The sequence below is a fragment of the Chelonia mydas genome, chromosome 3 (assembly GCF_015237465.2).
Source record: "Chelonia mydas isolate rCheMyd1 chromosome 3, rCheMyd1.pri.v2, whole genome shotgun sequence".
NCBI lineage: Eukaryota > Metazoa > Chordata > Testudines > Cheloniidae > Chelonia > Chelonia mydas.
The window spans coordinates 82,412,783-82,426,403 of record NC_057851.1 but is presented as its reverse complement, the minus strand read 5'-3'; the positions used below and the strand labels follow the sequence as shown (position 1 = coordinate 82,426,403).

The following is a 13,621-nucleotide window of genomic DNA, read 5'->3' as shown; positions in this document are numbered from 1 at the left end:
AAGTGTCTTTATGCAGTTGCTCTAAACTAAAAATAAGCAGTCACTACATCCAATACAGTAACAAAGTACTCATAAGCATTTGATCAAGACACTTACAACCAGTGGTGCTTAGACCCATACTGGTTGGCTCCAACATGGTCAGGCAGCTATTAGCAATGAACCCTTTAAGAGTTTACTTTTTATACCTTTAATGAACAAGTGATGTCATTGCAAATTACTGACTTCAGCTAAAAACCAATTGGAGACAGTTCACTCTTATTTCCAGTCTTAATCCAGATAAGATTTACAATCACCTTTCTTTGCAAGGCCTTCCCTCCCCTTCTTCTTACTGTCCAACAGTCTTCCCATTGCATCTGGGTTCACATAGGCTTTAACATTGGCGTGTGGGTTGGGAAGGGCTGTGTTGGCTCATTTTAAGACAGAGTCTCTTTGTTTTATTTAAAACCACCTGCAGTCATCCCTGTAAGTCAGAGGACTTCTTTTGAGAAACTTCCTCTTATCTCATTATTCTTTGAGCCAGACATCCTCCCTACTTTACTCCTTCTGGCCTTATCACTTATTTTTGAGGCCTTCCTTCTACTTGCTAGTCAGGGCCTTTCTTTACAATACATGTATATTTCCTTAACCAAATTTAAGCTAACTTTAATTCTTTAATTTTATACTTATCCTACACTTCTGAACAGTCAAGTTTTCCCACACCGCACCACGAAAAAAGGGGTGAGAGCAGTCACCTTTTGGGAGGGCATTACTAAGTCTGGGAAATGGGTGGTTATACTTGAGCATACATAATGCACTGTAGATAGTAGAGCCCCAGGCTCGGAGCAAGGGTTCAGCAATTCCTAACCTGGGGTTACAAATGAGTATGGATGCTTAAACATACTCAGGAATTGCTAATGTAAATTCTGCTAACCCTGTGCTCACATTGCAGTGTAGACATCGGGATTCCTAGGTGTTACTGCAACACAAATTATACCTATGCAACATTGGGCAAAGCATATCACCTCTCCATACATCAGTTTTCCATCTGTTAAATGGGGATTAAACCTAAGCTTAACACCTCCAAGTGAAAACAATAGTTTCTTTAAAAGCTTTGAGATCTTAAAATGAAAAGCATTACAGAAAGGCAGAGCACTACTAAATTCCCATATTAATAATACACATTAGGCAAAGTTAAATACACATAAAATATTTTAAACACAATTAGTCCTAAAGTCAAAGTTTAGCACCTCCCTACAACATCAGAGGGCAAACACATTCCTATCACAGCATTATTATTTTTGGCGCTATTTTAGGTGTCAGATGGCGTTAACTGTTGCAGGTAAAATAGATGAACATCAAGTCAGGTTTTGGCAAAATTCAATTTATTTTAAAAGATTTTATTTTGAAGTGTATTTGTATTTGACCTTTGTTAATTATTTAGGACCTTTTACAGACATTTCTAATAAGTTTTTTTTGTTAGCTCTTGAAGCCTGGACCTAAAGACAGTCAGATTATTACAGAATGTCTCAGTGAATGCTGGGATGCATAAACAAAGGACTCTTGAAGAGCAGAGAGGTTATTTTACATCTATATTTGGGACTCGTGCAACTGCTGCTTGAATACTGTGTCCAGTTCTGGTGCCCACAATTCAAGAAGGGGGTCAGAGAAGAGCCATGAGAATGATGACAGGATTAGAAAACATGCCTTAAAGTGACTGAGCTCCTTGAGTCTATTTAGTTTCACAAAGAGAAGAATAAGGAATGACTTGATTACAGTCTAAAAGTATTAACATGGGGAACAAATATTTAATAATGGGCTTTTCAATCTAGTAGAGAGATATAACATGATCCAATGGCTGGAAGTTGAAACTAGACAAAATTAAGAAAAGAAATAAGACAAATTTTTGACAGTAACGATAATTAACCATTGGAATAATTTACCAGGGATCATGTGAATTCTCCATCACTGACAATTTTTAAATCAAGATTGGATAATTTTCTAAAAGAGCTGCTCTAGGAATTGTTTAGGGGAAGTTCTATGGCCTGTGCTATGCAGACGATCACAATGCTTCCTTTTGGCCTTGGAATCTATAAATCTATGATTTAGTCCTTATGATTTGGCATCTTTCACGTTAGCGATAAATCCCATTTCCCCTCAGATACTGCAGTTCTGGTCCAACGTACAATAGGCTACGTCTACGCTACAAACCACTGATGGCAGCATGTAGGATATGTTCAGTGAAATACAGGCTGCATCCACACTCCAGTACATAGCTACACCTGTAAGTGAAAGGCTCCGGCAGAGAGTAAGCAGCAAGGAAAAGCTCCAGCAACTCCCCACTGCAGGAGTCTCTCTCTGTGGCTAGGCATGACCCCTCCCCGCCCCAGCAACAGGAAGGCAGCAGGACACTACAATGAGCGCTCCAGTGAGTAGGGTGCATACCTGGGTACACCCACAGGGTTTAAGGCAGCCAATCAGGAGGAGAACTCTGCCTGCCAACCTCCAACCCCTCAGGAGCTGAGAGGAGTTTTTGGATACGGGAGATGGAACAGCTCTCACAGGAGGGGAGGAGGAAATAGGAAGAGCCTAGCAGCTCAGGGAAGCTGTGCTCCCTGTTCCCTTTCCACTCCTGAGAAAAGTGGGTTGCCTCCTCCTCATTTCTGCAACACAAGCTTGGGAAGGGGGAAGAAGGTAAATAACCCTTGGGAGAGGGGAGTACACAGAAGGTGCATAATTAACAGGCTGTGGGACAGACTTCATTGGAATTCTGGGGTTTGGGGAGAAGCTGAAAGCTCTGTACTATCAGGGAGCATTTTAAACATAAGTCTTTGTAATTTCATCTTAGTCCTTTGGCAGTGGGCAGTCACCTTACTCTCTAAATCTGGTAGAGTTGGCAACACCGACTGTCACATACACTGGTTGGGGGCAGGAGGAATACAAAACCAAGACTGGATATATTGGATTTGGAGTAGATAACATGTGAAACAATTTATTTTAAAAATGTGTGAAATTACTCCTGATACACAGCCTATGTTAAAACTTATTTCAGTACACATATTTCCAACAATATACTTACAATATCTTTAAGTGTTTCAGTCACTGTTAAGTTTGCATTTCCACCTTTTATGAGGATGGCATTTTTTGTATTTTCTGTGAGCTTGGGTTCTCTCTTCTCAAGAAACCTTTTGGCCCTCTTAGTTTTAGGCTTTCTGCAATGATATATTAATTACAAAATTAACTTGCACAAAACATATTAGACTATGCTTGAAACAATCACTTCTGGTTGATGTTCTGTCAATAAAACAAAAATATGAATAAGTACTATACAAAATAACCACAAAGGAGTTAATGAAAATACTTTACTTGACTTGTAAACAACCCTCCCCCCCCCCCCCAAAAAAAAAAAAAAAAAAAAACACACTACTGAAATTGAAGGTAAAGTCTTGACCTTAAGTTTTAATTTCCTGAGTTCTGTTGACTTGAAATTTAAGGTGTGGTAATATTTCCACATCCTTGCTGAAGTACTGATGGTTTCCCTTCATACCAAAACCCTGCATCACGGCCCCACACGCTATGGCTCATGAGGACTAGAGGAGATCCTCTTAAGAGCCCATCAATGGCAGCCTAAAGGCGAATTAAAAAGCCCAAGTTATGCTTGGCACTTCTCTGCTACTTCATGATGTATCCTCATGTACAAATACAGAGTTAGAAGAAAGATTGCTAATGAACAATTGCTACCATGACTAACCTGAATTCGGGTCCTTAGAATACAGTTAACCAGGGGTGGGCAAACTTTTTGGCCTGAGGGCCACATCTGAGTGGAGAAACTGTATGCAGAGCCATGAATATAGGACTGGTGCAGGGGATTGGGGTGCGGAGGGAGTGTGGTGTGCAGGATGGGGCTCAGGGCAAAGGATTGGGGTGCAGGAGGGATGTGGGGTGCAGGAGGGGGCTCAGAGCAGGGGGTTGGGGTGCAGGAGGGGGCTCAGAGCAGGGGGTTGGGGTGCAGGAGGGGGCTCAGAGGGCTCAAGGCAGGGGGTTAGGGTGCAGGGCACAGGAGGGGTGCAGGCTCCAGCCTGGCGCTGCTTACCTCGAGCGGCTCTGGGGTGGCAGCAGCACGCAGCGGGGCTAAGGCAGGCTCTGTGGTTGCCTTGGCCCCGTGGTTGCCTTGGCCCCGCACCATTCCCCTGTTCCCGGCCAATGGGAGCTGCGAGGGGCGATGCCTGCAGATGAGGGCAGCTCATGGAGCCCTCTGAGCCCCCCGGGGGCTGTAGGGACATGGTGCTGGCTGCTTCCGGGAACAGCACGGGGCCACGGCAGGCAGGAGCCCGCCTTAGCCCCGTGAAGCCACAGGGCTGGCGAGCCAGACTGAAAGTCGTGACTCGCCAGACTGAAAGTCGTGACTCACCAGATCTGGCCCGTGGGCAGTAGTTTGCCCTCTCCTGCAAGTAACCATACTGTCTTCTATTAAGACAGATGTTCCATTTCAGTTTCACCAGTGATCACTGCACCACCTTTATGGATTATCTGTGAACTTTTGCCTGCATCTAGACAAGAACGATCTACTAAACTGAGAAGTTTGTTCCTGAAATGCTAAACAAGACCAGAAATGAGTGGCCTACCTCTAGATCAGCGATACTCAGATCTCTGGTTCAGGAGCCAAATTAGGGCCCAACGTCACCCAAAAGAGCCGCAGTAGTGTGTATTCACTATTTCATTTGCTATTTTTATATTATATATATTATTTTCACAGCAAAATGACTAAGTATTCTACAATTGGTTAATGACATAGTAAAAGCATCCTGATTTGTTAATAACTTCGATTGGTTAATAATTAAATCACAAAGTGTTTCAATGTCATGCGATGCGGGCTGTAGTGGGGTGGGTTAGGGAGGTTATTTTGGAGGACGAAGTGAGGCAAGGGACTCCCCCTACAGCAAATCCCACAACCACAGGGCTCTGCCCTAATACAGCACCCAGCATCCTCCCTCCTTCGTGTTTACACCTCTGGAGGCCCCGCGAAGGATCCTCTCGTCCCCTCGGGGGCGGCTGGCCGCGGGCAGAGCCGGGGAAATACGTGTTAATACTCCGTGAAGGAGCAGAGTCGGTGCCTCCTCTGGGGCAACCGGGCCGATGGGCGGGGAGAGGGGGTGACGCTGTTCTTCTCCCCCCGCACTGGCCTGGGAGCCCAGCTCCTGGGCAGGGGCCCGCCTGGGGGCACAGCGCACCCCGCGGACAGCCGCTCCCCCCGCACTGAGCTGCCCGGCCGCCGGGCGGGAGCAGGGGCCGGGCTCCCGCCGGAGCCTCCGCCTGGAGCCGAAGGCGGCGGGCGTGGGAGCAGCCGCCGCTATCGGGCCCTCCAAGCCCCTGCGCCGCCCCGGAGCCGCCACTTACACCACCCGGTCCAGCGCCTCCATCTCGCCGGCAAGAAAGAGACTGACGCACCCCTCCGCCCCCCACGTGCGTCCGAGCGTGCGTGCGGGACCCAAAACGGACCAGTCCGGCACGTCCCTTCACTGCGTCATGACATCACATCCGCCGTCAGAAATCCAATCCTCAACGCAGAGGGACTGGGAGTCGGGAGCTGCAGAGTGCGTGCGCCTTTTCTGTTACTGAGCATGCGCAGTAGAAATTGCGGCGGTCGCCGCCTCAGATCGAAACAGGGGTAAAAGAACTACGGTGGGGAAATGGGTACGGAGAGGCAGTAGGGGCAAAATTCTCAAAAATGAGAGGGCGGGGGGGGAAGGGTTGCGTTCCTGGCTGGCTGTCGCCTTTCCACTGCGCCCCCTAGCCGGGGCAGTGGCGCTGCAGGCCAAGGTGGGGGAGGGAATATATTTTATTAGACCAGCTTCTGGGGGTGAAAGAAACAAGTGTCTGAGCTACCCGGAGCTCTTCTTCAGGTCGGTGTAGCTCGGACGCTTGTGTCTCTCTCACCCACAGCCCTTGGTCCAGGAAAAGCTATTGCCCCACCCACCTTGTGTCTCCAGTATCCTGGGACTGACAGGGCTACACCAACACTGCAGAGACGCAGACCTTAACATTTCTGACCTATAGCCAGTAGCTGTTATCAACACTGAAGCATAACTCAGAAAAGCAAGGAATGATTCTTCCTGCTGTAGGATTTTCTTGGCTGTCTGTACAGCTCTCTCAGCCGCTGCATTCACTTGTGGGGACTATAGGCTGCTAGTAATATGACCAAACTCATAGTTTGTTCAGCATGACTTAAATTCTGCAGCTGTGAGTTGTGATCCATTGTCCATCACTAGTTGTTCTGGAATACCAAGAGTGAGCAAAAGTGCACTGCAGTTTTTCACTAACAGTGGGGCATTATGTCTTTAAAGTACTTTATTTTATTTGAAAAAATAGTCCATGATAGCCAGATAATGGTGTCCTCTGAATTCACGTAAACTTGTAGTTAGTCTCTTCCAAGGTCTGCCTGGTAGAGATGTTGTTGTAAAAGGTTCTTTGCATTGTGTTGGTCTGTTAATTCTACAGTGTTCACATGCAGATACTTTATTCTTTATGTCCTTGCTGATTCCTAGCCACCACACTGACTGGTTGGCTCATTCACACTTAGTCCTTGATATCCTTCGTGGATGAGGTTTGGATTTCTCCCCTCATTTAGTTTAGAATTACGATGCAAACTCCTTTAATCATTCATCCATTTGACTTGCTTAATTGTCCATGACTCACAAAATAATCTCTTGTCACTTCCTTAGTGTCCTTTAGATACTTGGGCCAGCCAGCCCTAATATAACTTAGATATTCTTGAAGTTGTCTGTCAAGTTCGTTTATTGTAGCTGGTGTAGTCTCTTTTCTGACAGGTTTCAGACTAGCAGCCGTGTTAGTCTGTATTCGCAAAAAGAAAAGGAGTACTTGTGGCACCTTAGAAACTAACCAATTTATTTGAGCATAAGCTTTCGTGAGCTACAGCTCACTTCATCGGATGCATTTACGCGTCTGGTGAAGTGAGTTGTAGCTCACGAAAGCTTATGCTCAGATAAATTGGTTAGTCTCTAAGGTGCCACAAGTACTCCTTTTCTTTTCTGACAGTGATCTGTATGTGTCCACAGCATCCATATATGCCTTTATATCATCTTTGAGCTCATGGGTAGTTGAGTGTATCTGCTACCACCAGATTTTTTCCAGGAACATATTCTACAATTGGGTTAAATCGCATCTTAGCAGTGCTTGATCAAGTTCTTTTTGGCTGATGAGGATTGTAAGCAGTTTATGGTCTGTTATTAGTATAAATGAATCCAGTCCACACAGTTCTATGTAAAAGTTCTCACACGCCCATACACTTGCCAAGCTCCCCTTTCAATAAGTGAATACGTTTTTTCTCCTGAGTGAAAGAAAACAAAATGCAACTGGCTTCCACTCAGATCCCTGTTGTTGCAACAATACACCACATAGCTGCTTGCATCCACCATTGTGAGTTTGTTCAAATCATAATTCTTGAGAACAGGAGCTACTGAAATGATTTCTTTTACCTTTCTGAAGGCGATGTCTTGATTTGGTCCTCACAACCAAGAGGTGTTGGACTTGAATAGTTCATTTAGTGGTTTCGACACCGTAGAAAGGTCTTGTAGCTGTAGTGGAAGTAATTTACCATCCCCAGTCTGCATCTCAATTCTTGTACATTTGCTGGTGGATTCAATTCTGAAATTGCTTTTACTTTCTCAAGGCTAGGACTTATTCCACCCTTGTTTACTGTGTCCCAAAAACTTGATTTGGGATAGGCAGAAAAAGCACTTGTCCTTGTTTAGCTTCAGTCCAAACTGACTTCTTAGGCTTAGACCTTCATTGAGGGTTGGGTTGTGTTCTTCCATCAAAGACCTATATATCACACTATCATCCATGAAAACCTCAGATTCATTAGTGTTCATTAACAGTTCTGTCATCTTTCTTTGGAAAAATTCAAGTGCACTAGTAATCCCAAAAGGTAATCTAAGAAAGCAAAATCTGCCAAAAGGTGTGATAAATATAGTCAGTTTAGAACTCTTTTTGGCTAAAAGGGTTATCCAGAATCCACTCTAGACATCCAGCTTAGTGAATACTGTAGCTCTTTTCACTTCGCTTTAGGGAGGAAGTCATCCAATTTAGGTAAATATATAGTTTTTCCTCACAACTGCTTCATTAAGTCTTTTAAGATCCACACATATTTGTATTTTTCCACTTTTCTCTACAACCGGTACCGTTGGGGCACACTGGCCTGTTGGCAATATTGAGAAAATCTCTGAGCCAATCTGTTCCATTCTCTTAAACTCAGTTTCGACTTTATGAAGCAACAGGATAGGAATCCTGCAATGTGTAGGTACACTGCATGGTTCAGCATTGTCTCCGAAGGTTATTTGTACTGGATCTCAATTGAGTTCTTCCACTTTTCTTACTTTGCCCATCATGGCTGCCACGCTGCAGCTGAGAAGTTGTTGGTCTTTGATCAAATGCATTCTGAATGTGAAGCTTTTGTCTTTGTAAATTGTTTCTGTGGTGAACTGGCCCATTCAATTCAGAATATTTCCAGGGCTAGTCAGAGCTGTGAGTTATTTCAGCTCTGGGAGGGGTTGAAGGTGATTGTAAGTCACTTCTGAGACAACACTCCCCTCTTCTCCAGAGTCAATTTTAAAGTCAGTAGTCTTCCAATGACTATTCAGTTTCACTCTCAAGGCAGGATCTGTATCATCACACATGACAGATCCCAGAAACAATGCTCGACTGTAATTATAGTCAGCTCCATGACTGCCTTAGTATTTTGTGCATTTATTACGTATTTCACCACACATGAGCTATGGAATTTTCCACATCGTGTGCATTTAGTCTAAAATGTTTTGTATTTAGCTTGGGACTCCCTCAGAGCTCAGGTGTTTTATGATAATGATTTTTAGCACTCTTGCAGTGTCTGTTTACAGCGTGTAAAGCTAGTTTCAAGTTTTTCAAGTTGCTCTGCCTTTTGTTCTTCTGTTTGACCAGTTCAGACTGTCACACTGTCTGGAGTGGCTCACAACTGTGAATGCCTCCCTCAGGGCAGTCAGAAGCAGGGCAGACACCCCAAACGTTGGTGTATTCCATAATTAGATTTCACCAAGCCAGTAACAAATATGAACTCCTGCATCACTATAACAGTCTTACCATGGAGTCACAGATAGTCCCCTTATACCAGTAGTGGGCAATCTGCAGCCTGTCAGGATAATCTGCTGGCAGGCCGCAAGACCGTTTGTTTACATTGACCGTCTGCCGATACGGCTGCCCACAGCTCCCAGTGGCCGCAGTTTGCCGTTCCTGACCAATGGGAGCTGTAGGAAGTGGTGACCAGCATGTCCCTGCTGCCCGTGCCGCTTCCTGCAGCTCCCATTGGCTGGGAGCTGGCAAACCGTGGCCAGTGGGAGCTGCAGGGGGCCATGCCTACGGACGGTCAATGTAAACAAACTGTCTCGCAGCCCGCCAGCGGATTACCCTGATGGCTGCATGCGGCCCGTAGGCTGCCCACCACTGCATTAGACTCTCCAGTCTATCTTGCCACCCAAACTGGACTTATAAAGTGATAAATGCTCACACAAAAATCACAACATATTCAGGTTGCTTCCAGTCCCACAAGACCAGTCACTTACCCTAGATCAATTGGTACTCTAGGTCTTACACCAAAGAGACTGCCGTAGCCATACTGTAATAAACTAAAGATTTATTAACAAGGAAAAAGATATAAAAGGAGTTATTTAAAGGTTAAAGCAAGCAAACATATACACAGAGTTATCTAAATCCTAAGAGTGACAGAGTTGTACTGATCTGTCAATTCAAAGTGTCTTTCTGGGTAGATCCAGGAGGCAGCCCCTGAGGGTGTCTGGCTTCTGTTTAGACTCTCTGGCCCTTCAGAGTTCAAACAGTCAAAAAGATGGAAAATTTTCCTGTGGCTTTGTTCTATTTCCTTCATTCAGTTTCCAAGCCCACAGGCCAAGCTTCCTTGCACGTAACATTTTCCAGGTGCATTAGGGCCATTAATGAATCTTTAGTATTGTGATGTTCCTTAATGGCCCACCTGATTTTGATAGTCCTTCTGGATGGTGCAGGGGGTTGTGGCAGTTCTCGTGCCTGAGTTCACAAGGTCAGAGCAAAAATTTTCAAAGTTATAAATTAACATATTGTCTTACAGCATGGAATTCTGGCATTACAAGTGAGATTAACGCATGCAGCAACGTACAGGCATTTCATAGAGTCTAAACACTAACTATATTCTTATAGGACTAATATCTATTTTGAGCAAAACTAACGTACAGATGGAACTGGTCTGGTCTCCAGCTATAAGTTTGTCAGTTCTTAACTAATGCTTGCAGCATGGGCAAGAGCTGGCATCTGGCCTGCCAGCATCACACAGAGAACTTTGCTATCTGGATAGGTGTGAATAGATTTAAGTCTGTCTTTAACTGTAGTTGCTGTGAGAGGCTTTTGTCTATTACCCAATAACAATCCTGCATCTGATATTTTCATGTTTTGCAGTCCCAAAATCACAGTTTTAGCCAAAGGATGCAGAACTCTTATAAAAGAGCTCTTATTTTTTCCTCGTTCTTGAATTCACTGGTAAAAACATGATCTTTCATAAATCACATTTCTTGAGGTATAAAGCGTGCATCAAACAGTCAGAACCATTTCATAGTCCTCTCTGTGACTGTCTTCAGTAAAGGCAAAAGATTTAACAATATGTGTTGCCTGCTTCCCCACAGCATAAAATAAAGAAGATACCTAAATATCTCCAGTTTCCTAGTGCAGTTTTGTAGCAATGCAAATTTTGTAAAATACTGCTTCCAGGCTGAAGTTGTATCAAAGCTGAAGTTCCCTGGAGCACGGAAGGGCATGTTTTAAAAGTTGCAACTTTTGTAACTTTGTTCCTTCTGTTTCTACTCTTCTCTGGCATCAGTTAGGCTACCTTGACTTCTGAAACCATATAATGTACTCCTTGTACATGTAGATTGCAGGTCTGTACCAAATATGGACTGGCTAGAGGTTCCTTCCCAGGCATACACCAGATGTGTTCACTATACAATCCTTTAATGTGCAGCCACTGCTGAGAGGTATAGCTATTGTATGCTCAGGTATGGTATGATACACATCGCCACCTAGTGGCTGAACTGTATGATACAGTTTAACATTCTGTTACATTTGCTTACGTGGTTTGGGGGTTTTAAAGAATCCCCCGTCAATTTAGAGGAAACAAAAAACCAAAATCCTAAATCAATAGCCTGTCAACAGCTGAGGGGAGGATGCTGGTGGGTGCCGCATAGAGCACAGAAAAGTTCTCTTAACATTGTGTGTGTGTGTGCGCGTGAGCACAAATGCCATCCCCTTATAGAGCCCTCAAAAGGATTAGTCAATTTACCAAGATTAACAAAAACATTTAGAACCCAATCCTTCAAGACAAGGAAGGTGGACCTCTTAGGCTAGATTATACTCTAAATGTTTTGGCCATCTAACCTGACTATTCATTTGTGATTGTTCTCACCCTATGTAGATGAGTAATCCATAAAGTTCAGATTTTTATTTAATTGGTTTTTCCTCAAGAAAACCTTTATTATTTAAAAATAATATATTTTTTAACAATTATATAACTTCTTAATAGCTTTCAAGGTATGTCAAATGTCACCCAAAAATAATAGATTTAATAACTTAATATTTGTGTAGACAAGCCTTAGACATTAAGGAGAGAGAATAGTGTATTCTGTATAGTGTATTGTACACTGCTGCAATAGTGTATTTAATAATTTAAATGAAATTTAAATTATATGTAAATAAAGTAGCCAGTCTTGAAGTTTAATAATTGTTATGATAAGGTTAGTATTTTTAAATGTAAAAAAATTAAAATGTTTATGGTAATAAGATATTTTAACAAATTAATTCAAATGTATCACATTTGCCAAATTATTTCCATGTTTTAAACTGTTTGTACCCTTCTGAAGTAAAGGAGGGATGAGGAAAGGTGAAAGGAAGCCAATTCTGATAGGGTCAATATTCGTCATGAGAAGAAAAGAAAGCATCTTTTGATGAGGAACCAATACATGAATGCATCCGATGAAGTGAGCTGTAGCTCACGAAAGCTTATGCTCAAATAAATTTGTTAGTCTCTAAAGTGCCACAAGGACTCCTTTTCTTTTTGCCAATACATGATACATACTCAGTGTCAGATTTTGCTGCCAGTGACAAAATCTGACAAGGAGGCATTTTCTGATGCCACATAAAGCACATCAACTAGGTCTCTATGGTAGGAGGTGCAGCTGTCATTTTGAATCAAGGCCCAAACCTGCTGGCTGCCCCAGTGCAAGGCAGACGCTCCCAGCCATTGCAACAGTTACAGCAGAGTTACCCCTGAGAACAAGTAACAATTCAGACAGAAGTTAGGCTGACATAATGCTTTGCAGATGAACTTATACATTTTTGGGTCTGCATCCAGAGATAGCCCAGAGCAGAAGAGTAACAGCTTCCCCCAAAAGCCCTGCGTGCTAGCATGTCAATAGGAGATCTATGTCCATAAAGTGGAAGGAATTCAGAAAGAGAAATAAAAACTACTGAGACCTAATTGTTACTCCCCCATTGAAGAACAGACAGTGGGGTTGGGGGAATAAGGAAATAAGGTCCCATTTGACTGGCTATCCCAGCCTCTGGACTGTACTCAGAAAGTTGGGGATGAATTACTCAATCTACATTTCATAATGACTAGATTATTACATAGTTGTGCTGGTGTTCGGAATAAATACCTATTTTATTGGTAAACCTAATGTACTCTGACATACATCTTTGTCCACATACAATAGGAACAATAGCATAACATAATCCTATTAAGAAAGTGATTAGAGAATACTATGAGGGAAGATCAGAGCCTGAAAATATTTGAAAACCTTGTCTCGTCTTTCTGCATCACAAACACATTTATACATAATCAAAAGCATTTGCTAGCAGAACATAAAAATGTGTTTATACCAAAGCTGAGAACAAAAGAAAGTGGAGGATGCTATGCTAGGAGGCTACCATTGAAACAGTTTATCTTAAATGTAAGCAAAAAGTTATGATATTTCTCTCATGAACCATGTTACTCAGGAACAAGATGAACTGGGTTTTTTTTCCTTTTAGGTTTTCCCTTGTAGCCAAAACTTCATTGCTAACTCTGATTTATATCTGAATTTGTCCTTGAGTACTTCACATGTAGTGATCACTATTCCAAATGATGTTTAAAAAACTACTAATCTATGCTTTCTGGTTCTCACACCAGAAGGACAATATCCTAAAGGTTGCCTAACACTAGGAAATATTGGACTCAGTTTTCCACCAGTGGTTGCTACAGTGAAAGCTGTAGTGTAGAAAGGGCAAAAGTTCTCTTCCTATCACTGGTAGAGCTGCATTTTCGTGCTGTCACCAGTGTAGATTTAGACCTGGTCTACATATAGAGGTTAACTAAAGATGTGATTTTATACTCAGTTAAACCAGTACTATTGTGTGTTTGGATATTCATCACCATTTAAACCTGGGTTGTATCATTACCTTGTGTTGGTAAGCGTACTGAGGTGCAAGCCAAACCAATAACTTGTTTTAAACCTTACATAAAAGAGTCTCCACATAAAAAAGTTGCATTAGTTTAACCAACACAATGTAATTTAAA

At 43.0% G+C, this 13,621-nt stretch overlaps 1 protein-coding gene and 1 long non-coding RNA gene across 4 annotated transcripts in view; one reads left to right on the top strand and one right to left on the bottom strand.

The window, feature by feature from the left end:
• RPF2 (ribosome production factor 2 homolog) overlaps positions 1-5,462 on the bottom strand; it is a 25,364-nt gene extending 19,902 nt beyond the window's left edge. For 2 of the 3 annotated variants that reach the window (XM_043542815.1, XM_037894640.2), the window contains exons 1-2: positions 4,602-5,243; positions 3,056-3,188 (exon numbers count right to left, since the gene is read on the bottom strand). Coding sequence is in view for 1 of the 3 variants with exons in the window: in XM_037894639.2 (XP_037750567.1) it covers positions 3,056-3,188; positions 5,374-5,396 (156 nt within the window). In the remaining 2 variants the exon portion in view is untranslated. Of the gene's footprint in view, positions 1-3,055; positions 3,189-4,601; positions 5,244-5,373 lie in introns of those variants that run through there. The other variant, XM_037894639.2, reaches the window with a different exon arrangement.
• The window catches only part of LOC119565776, an 18,365-nt gene continuing 10,199 nt past the window's right edge, over positions 5,456-13,621 (top strand). The window contains exon 1 of the long non-coding RNA XR_005224674.2: positions 5,456-5,644. This is a non-coding gene — a long non-coding RNA (uncharacterized LOC119565776). The remainder of the gene's footprint in view (positions 5,645-13,621) is intronic.